At 41.1% G+C, this 8,115-nt stretch overlaps 1 protein-coding gene across 1 annotated transcript; it reads left to right on the forward strand.

The window, feature by feature from the left end:
• The first annotated feature begins 3,637 nt into the window (after nt 1–3,637).
• On the forward strand, nt 3,638–4,743 carry LOC134203713 (trypsin-7-like). The gene is made up of 4 exons (XM_062678575.1): nt 3,638–3,942; nt 4,008–4,238; nt 4,305–4,408; nt 4,480–4,743. Exons 1-4 carry the CDS (start codon nt 3,643–3,645, stop codon nt 4,670–4,672), a joined length of 828 nt encoding a protein of 275 aa, XP_062534559.1. The 5' UTR covers nt 3,638–3,642; the 3' UTR covers nt 4,673–4,743.
• Nucleotides 4,744–8,115: the final 3,372 nt, after the last annotated feature.

Genomic DNA, 8,115 nt, shown 5'->3' on the forward strand with positions numbered 1-8,115 from the left:
AGGAACTTCCGGAGGAATTCCTGGAGGCACTTCCGGAGGAATTCCTGGAGGAACTTCCGGAGGAATTCCCGGAGGAACTTCCGGAGGAATTCCTGGAGGAACTTCCGGAGGGATTCCTGGAGGAACTTCCGGAGGAATTCCTGGAGGAACTCCCGGAGGATTTCCTGGAGGAACTTCCGGAGGAATTCCTGGAGGAACTTCCGGAGGAATTCCTGGAGGAACTTCCGGAGGAATTCTTGGAAGAACTTACGGAGGAATTTCAGGAATTCAGGAGGAATTCCTGGAGGAACTTCCGGAGGAACTCCCGGAGGATTTCCTGGAGGAACTTCCGGAGGAATTCCTGGAGGAACTTCCGGAGGAATTCCTGGAGAAACTTCCGGAGGAATTCTTGGAAGAACTTTCGGGGGAATTCCTGGAGGAACTTCCGGAGGAAATTCAGGAGGAATTCGTGGAGGAACTTCCGGAGGAAATTCAGGAAGAATTCCTGGAGGAACTTCCGGAGGAATTCCTGGAGGAACTTCCGGAGGAATTCCTGGAGGAACTACCGTAGGAATTATTGGAGGAACTTCCGGAGGAATTCCTGGAGAAACTTCCGGAGGAATTCCTGGAGGAATTCCTGTAGAACCTTCCGGCGAAATTCCTGGACGAACTTCTGGAGGAATTCTTCCAGGAAGTTTCGGGGCATTTCCTGTAGCAGCCTTCAGAGGACTTGGAAAATTTCTATTGCTTGAAATAAGCTCACGCTGATCAACGCCGTCGGACTTCTTGGATTCCGGAATTTCGTCAAATATCGATTTTCGAATTCAATTAATCGATCTTGATTGATGGACGCATATATTCCACGATTTTATTGCTGAGATCCCCACGAAATAGTCATTATCCGTAATTTTGGTCCGCCATCTTAAATTTTAAGACAAAATCGATTTACGAATCGCGTTCATCGATCTCGATTGATAGACACCCATATTGCATGGTTTCATTGTTAAAACAAAACTGTTTCAAACTTGAAATTTCCAAAATGGTGTCGAATAACAATTTTCGAAATCTATTCATCGATCTCGTTTGATAGACATCCATATTGTATGATTATATTTCTGAGATCCCCATGAAATAATCATTATCCCTTATTTTTGTCCGCCATATTGGATTCCAAAATGGCGTTAAAATCGATTTTCGTATTCTTTTCGATAGATAGACACCTATATTGCCTCGAGATATACAAACGATCGATGAAACCATTATTCTTCCAAAAAATATAAATTAGTTTTTCCCTTGAAAAAGATTTATTTATATGTTGTTATGGATTTTTTTTTGTTTTGAAAAACGTGTATAATCCGCGTGATAAGCGGCTTTTTCAAAAATCGACCAAAAATTCAATTTTTTTTTTCGATTTCCTCGTGTTCTCCGACCTTGAAGTTGAGCTTGATTGACTGCCAATAGTTGCTACTACATTATGACCAGATCAGCTGTTCTTGGACAGAGAAAACTAACAGATGTTTGCTTGGGACTAGCACTCATCTTCAATGTACACGTGTACTGGTGGATCACATTTGCTAGGTCACACTGGCGCCTGCCAAGTCAGAATGCAAATCAATGTAGGGAAGGGGAAGCAAAAGATGATGCAATCACTCGCCCACTACAAGCCGAATATACGTCGGCACTTGCCACGAGTTCAAGCGGAATTTTGATGCAATTGTTGGAAGAGGTTGACGACGGGCAGAGGTTCGTCTTGATTAACGAGTTGCCCAACTAATGTGATAGGAGATAGCAAAATTCTAATTGGATATAGAAAACGAGCTTTTCCGTTTATTTCCAATTCTAGCAGTTACTACTAAAATAGTTGGAGAATGTGGCGAATGAGGCTTAGCTTTTAAAGCCACGTAAATAAAACTACTACTACTACTAGAATAGTCGATTTAAAGGTATAAGATAGAAATGGAAACGGTGTGGAAGTCCATTTCCTGCTCTAGCAATTGCTGGAACATGAGAAATATAGAGAAAGATACAAAGTAGGAGGAATGGGACGAGCCTGGGATTGAACCCGTGACCTCCTGCATATGAGGCAGAAGCGATAGCCATATGACCACCAAGCTCGTCTTGATTTTCATGTGTATTTCGACCTTTTTAAAAAACCGCATAAAGAACTTTTTGGAAATTCGCGTAAAAAAACCACTTAAATCCCAAAATCCGCGTAAAATAGTCTTCTAAAAAGCGACCCCAGTGTAAGTAGTATTGAAAATTTTATCCTATTTTTAAAATTCATATCAGGTGGCTTGTAAAGTACACCGTACACAAGTTTCGTTTGACTAAGCTTAATGAATGCGTAGTCAATTTCACTATCCTTTCCAGATTTACATATAAACGAAAATTTTAAATCGGATTTTATGTATGACTAGATGAACCAGCCCAATCTAGCTCAGGTTTTGTTTTCGATCTGTCAGTCATACTTTAAATCGATGTCAGTTCGAATTTTATAGCTTTCTTTAGAACTCATGAGAACGTTGCGTTTAAAAAGAATCCAACTCCTGATGCAACTCCCCGGGTTTGATTTCTGTTGCAACGATTTATAACCATTGATTGCAACAGACTTTGATTGGAACTGGATAGTTTCCACCGCAATTCAGCTTTGGCCAAGATATCAAGTACAGAATTTCCTAATAAACAAAGATAATTCTCAATATTATTTGGAAGACTACGGACAAGACAAAGACGAGAACATTTCTCAAACAATGATTTACTTTGAAAAAGAATAATACGAACCAGAAAGAATATACTTTAGGGGTTACACCCGCATTCTCACCTACTACGTTGACTAATAATATTATGTTAGTTGGTTTCACAATAATTTGTCCTGCAATTCCTAAACTAAGATATGTTGTATTTCAGCCATCTTGGCGGCAACCAACCACACGCTACGGTGCTGCCGAGATCTAATATTGGTAAGTATAACATCAGAATAAGAAGAACAACCTTTTGTATAATTTATTAACATATAATCCGAAATACAATCCATGGCCTTTGGTTATCCTGGGTGACCTTTATTGAATAATCTGGGTTTTCCCGTACTGCAGTTGTGAAATCTCCGACATGTTTGTCACAAAGCATTCTGTACGTCAAGACCACTATGAAGACAGTTCGGCTCGAAAATCGATTATGACTGATGAAAACTTTCTCCTAGACAAGTAACTGTAATAACCATATAGTAATATTATTAAAAACATTACAGTTACATTTCGAAAGCAGAGTGATAGTGCATCACAATACGAGCAGGCAATGTAACACAAAGTGAAGGTATGATTCTATCGCGAATGAATAGAAGAAGAATACTGCCTAGAAATTACCAATAAGGAAAAAACGCGCATAGCTAATGGTGAATTTGGACAATCCCAAAGAAAACGGTAATAAATGTTTCAGATGATATCAGTTCATACCCGAATAAATAGACTTCCCATAAACGTATCTAATCACACAGAAGGGGTTACGTACTGACATCGATAAGAAAATGATAACTTGAAACAATCATATTTGCTACCGTTCCATTGAATTTCGTTTCATATGTTTATGCATGATTCGTCATTACAAAATTATAAATGAGATTAGTAATAGGGCCCAACAGCAGTTGGTAGCAGTAGTTTGGGCAAGATGAAAGTGTTAGCAGTATTTGCTTTGTGCGTAGCTGCAGTAGCTGCAGGTCCTGAGGAGGACGTCTGGTTGCAGTTCAACAGACGTATGCCCGGTGCATATTATAACCTGAAGGAACCAATTGCGAGATCCCCAATAACAGGACGAGTTGTCGGCGGCTTGGATGCTGATATTGAAAATTTCCCATACCAACTGTCCTTGCGTCGCAGTGGATCTCACAGCTGTGGTGCTTCAATAATCTCCGATAGATGGGCTCTATCGGCCGCTCACTGCACGTATCCATTGCCAAGTGTTGCCATTGTGAGATCTAACGAATTTCAACATATTGCGGTTTCATTTTGTAACATTATTACCTATCTCTGCAGATTACACTTCGTGGAGGTTCTTCCAACCGTCTGGAAGGAGGCACAATATTCAATGTCGAGTTGATTGTAAACCATCCCCAATATGACGACTGGAACTTGGAAAATGATGTATGCGTTCTCCGCACTGAGGAATCACTTCAAGGACTGCACATCACTCCCATTCAGCTGGTACCAGCAAGCACTTATTACCCAGGAGGGACACGTGCTGTTGTGTCTGGTTGGGGTCTAACGGTAGCATGTTTTATTGATCAACATTTCAACATCTATGCTTATTCGGATAAATCAATCTACTTTCAGAGCGTACCTGGATCTCTGCCAGTCACGTTACAAATGGTTGACATTCCAGTGGTCGATCAGGAAACATGCAGTGCTGGGTGGCCAGCCGGCTGGGTCACTGATGAGTAAGTGTATTGCGATTGAACAGCTAATACGACAGCGGGAGAGGCATTTATTGTATTGTATTTTACTTCAGCATGATTTGTGCCAGCGAGCCAGGACGCGATGCCTGCAATGGAGATAGCGGTGGCCCACTGGTTACTGGAGGTCGTCAGATCGGTATTGTGTCGTGGGGAGCCACAAACTGCCTCGGTAATGAACCTGGTGTCTACGCACGTGTGGCTTTTCCTTTGATCCGTAACTGGATCGCGGAAACAACTGGAGTTTAACGTTTTTACAAGGCTAGGAAAACTTTAATAAAAACATGATATTTTGTAAATATTATTATTTATTAAGTTCATCCCGTTTTTTTTATAAAAAAATCGATAGGCATTTCTGGCTGCGGTTCAACAAAACCATTCAAAACGGTGATTCGCTTTTGGAAGTAGAAGGAATGACGGCTTTGGCAGGTTTTGTTCTATTATTGGCAGGGGTTTTTTTATGACTGACTAGGCTCAAATTTGGCCTAAGCATTCTTTGCATATCAAAGAATATTGTGGCCAAATTTCATAAAATTTGGTCGACAAAAACCCCCCTGCCAATAATAGAACAAAACCTGCCAAAGCCATCTTTCCCCCTAATCAAATCTTAAGCGAGGAGGATTTTCTTCCTCTTCATTGACATTACAACCACCAAAGGAACATTGTTACCTGGCACCAAATTGTTCAATGAACAATTCCACTGTTATATAAAAGACGGTCAAAAGTTCAAGCGTAATTTAAAACGACAGAAATTTAAGTGTGATCCACTTTACAAGTTCTTTGTTTCAATCATACATCAGAAAAAACTTGATTGATTCACCTAGCGGTGTTGGTGCATTTCTGCTGCGTTGGAAAAGATAAAATGCAAATAAGAAAAATCTGAAACAGCACTGATAGGTAGATTAGACACATCACTCACATTTGGTTATACTTACTTTAAGAATACAGTCGAACGCAACTTATTGTGAGCTTCCGGATGAGTATAACTGTCAAAAGCATGATTTTTCTAAACGTTTTAAAATATATTTCTATGTATTTTGGCCATAGTACCGGATGCATTGTCAGATCAAGTCGATTTCACTGCGCAACAAATTATGAAAAAAAATCGCTTCAAGATGTTTTCAAAAATTAACTGAGGCTTAAGTGATCCGGATGAAAAAAAAATTGAAAAAAATGGAACTTCAAAGTTATTTGGCTACAAAATCCAAGTTATCAACCCGGCACTGCATACATGTGTCTTCAGTATTTTCACCGTTTTTCAATTGACTTTGATTTTGTTTTACAATCTCTGAAATGCTAATAGACATCCTACAAAAAGTATTACTGCCGATGTTCTAGGTTCTCCAAATTATCCAGGAGTTTAGAGAGATCGGTCTTCCGGGTAAACTACAGCTGATATGGAATCGAAGTTAACTGTTTATGTCCATACAGGCAGCTCGCAGAGTCCAAGGGTATTATTTACAATTCAGTTTTCCGTGCGCAAATGTTCTAGGTACTCCAAATTGTTCTGGAGTTTATACCGTTGGCAGTTATCTACATCTGGTTAAACCGTTAGCATCCCATCAAGGCTATACTGTTCAAAAAATATGATTTACAATACAAATATGCAAGAAAGGATGCTCTAGATTAGTTGCTCACAGCATGTATACTATCATGGGCTACACAGCTATTCTGAACTGTTGAAGCAGGCCGCTGAATATTTGGTTCTTATTCACTTGGCATAAGATGAGTAAGACAGAGACCGTCTTCAATGTTTCGCACATGCTTCTACTTGCTTCATCTTGAAGGACAATGATCGGTAGTGATGAAATTTTTTGGAAAACAATAGAACGCGGCTTTGCAATCCAGAACGACAGTTTGTTTTGAGTCCTGGAGATGTTTAGTCCAGTAGGAATTGATCAGTTGTGAAAAATCTCACTGATTTCTTTCCCGGACCATGCTTCAAGGTACAACCAAAAATTAATTAAAGATTGGGATCCCTTATTATCGGGAGTAAAGAAATATCTGGAAAAAAAATGGAATGCGGCTTTACAATCCAAAACGAAAATTTGGTTGGAATCCTGGAGATATTTAGTCCAGAAGGAATTGGTTAGTTGTGAAAAATCTCACTGTTCTCTGATTGGGATCCCTCATGATCGGAAGTGAAGAAATTTTTGGAAAAAATTGAACGCGGCTTTACAATCCAAATCGAAACTTTGTTCGGAGTTCTGGAGATGTTTAATCAAAAAGGTATTGGTGAGTTGTGAAAAATCTAACTAATTTTCTCCACAGATCGCGCGTCAAGATGAACAAAAAAATAACTGAAATGTGTTGTCCCTTGTAATCAGAAGTGAAGAAATTCTTGGAAAAAATTAAATACGGCTTTGCAATCCAAAACGATAGCTTGTTTGGAGTTTTGGATATGTCTTGAAAATATCCTGGAAAAAACAGAATTACAGAAATTAACGTAATTTAAAAAAATCAGGAGGGTTATTTACAAAGCAATAATTGTTACTCCGTTATTGTCAGGATAGCTGTAGCTACACAGAGAACGAACAGATGATATTTGGGACTTCCGGGTCCAAACCTTACTATAATCCAATGTTATGCGCCAACCGATGCTGCCGATCTGCAAGACAAAGTGAACTTCTACAGTCAACTCAATGCCGTCGTAGATAAAATTCCGAAGGGTGATATCAAGATCTGTTCTTCAATGCGAAGATCGCATCCGAAACTCGAACCATGAGCGCATTATGGGACTCCATGCTTTCGGAGAAATGAGCGAAAACGGAGAGCTGTTCGCAGAATTTTGTGGTAATAACGACATGGTGATCGGGGGATCGCTCTTCCCTCATCAACCGGTTCACAAGGTCACGTGGGTCTCCCGTGATGGCTTTACAGAAAATCAAATCGACCACATCTGTATTAGCCGATATCGCTTCTGATCATCACCTCCTCATCGGCGAAATACGCCTGCGCATTGCGCGGATTCGTCAGGAGGAGGAGAGAGTTGGACGACGGTTCAACACACCCCTATTGGAGGATGCCACGGTGAAACGGTCCTTCTTTGAAGAACTGGAGACGCGTGCTGCAGGTATTCCGGAAGGTGGCAGCGTGGAAGACCAATGGACCGTCATCAAGAATGCCTTCATCGCCACCAGCGAGAACAATCTGGGCGAACTGCGCACCCAGAGAAAACAATGGATCACCGATGAGACCTGGAGGAAGACAGAGGAGCGAAGAGAAGCCAAAGCCGCGATAGAGCGATCAAAAACCAGAGGAGCCAAAGTCTTAGCCCGTCAAGATACTCGGCTTTTGAGAAGGAAGTAAAACACTCCACGGGACAAGCGAGCGTGGGCAGACTCTCTGACAACCGGGGACATTCGCCTCCTCTACGATATCTCACGACGCTTAAGCGGGGCGAAGATGAATGCAACGATGCCTGTGAAAGACGCGAATGATCAGTTATTGACCGACCCAACTGACCAGCTGAAACGCTGGTTCGAGCACTTCGAGCAACTTTTTCAAGTGCCAGCCAGGCTACCACCACCTCGGCATGATGTGCCTAGGATCCGACGTATAACACGCATCAATACCGAAGCTCCGTCACTGCTAGAGATTCAAACAGCCATCCAAAGCATGCAATCGAATAAAGCCCCAGGGTCGCACACTGGGGCAGCCCTGGTCCAAACATGGAATAAACCTCTCATTCA

The sequence above is a fragment of the Armigeres subalbatus genome, unplaced genomic scaffold, assembly GCF_024139115.2.
Source record: "Armigeres subalbatus isolate Guangzhou_Male unplaced genomic scaffold, GZ_Asu_2 Contig207, whole genome shotgun sequence".
Lineage (NCBI taxonomy): Eukaryota > Metazoa > Arthropoda > Insecta > Diptera > Culicidae > Armigeres > Armigeres subalbatus.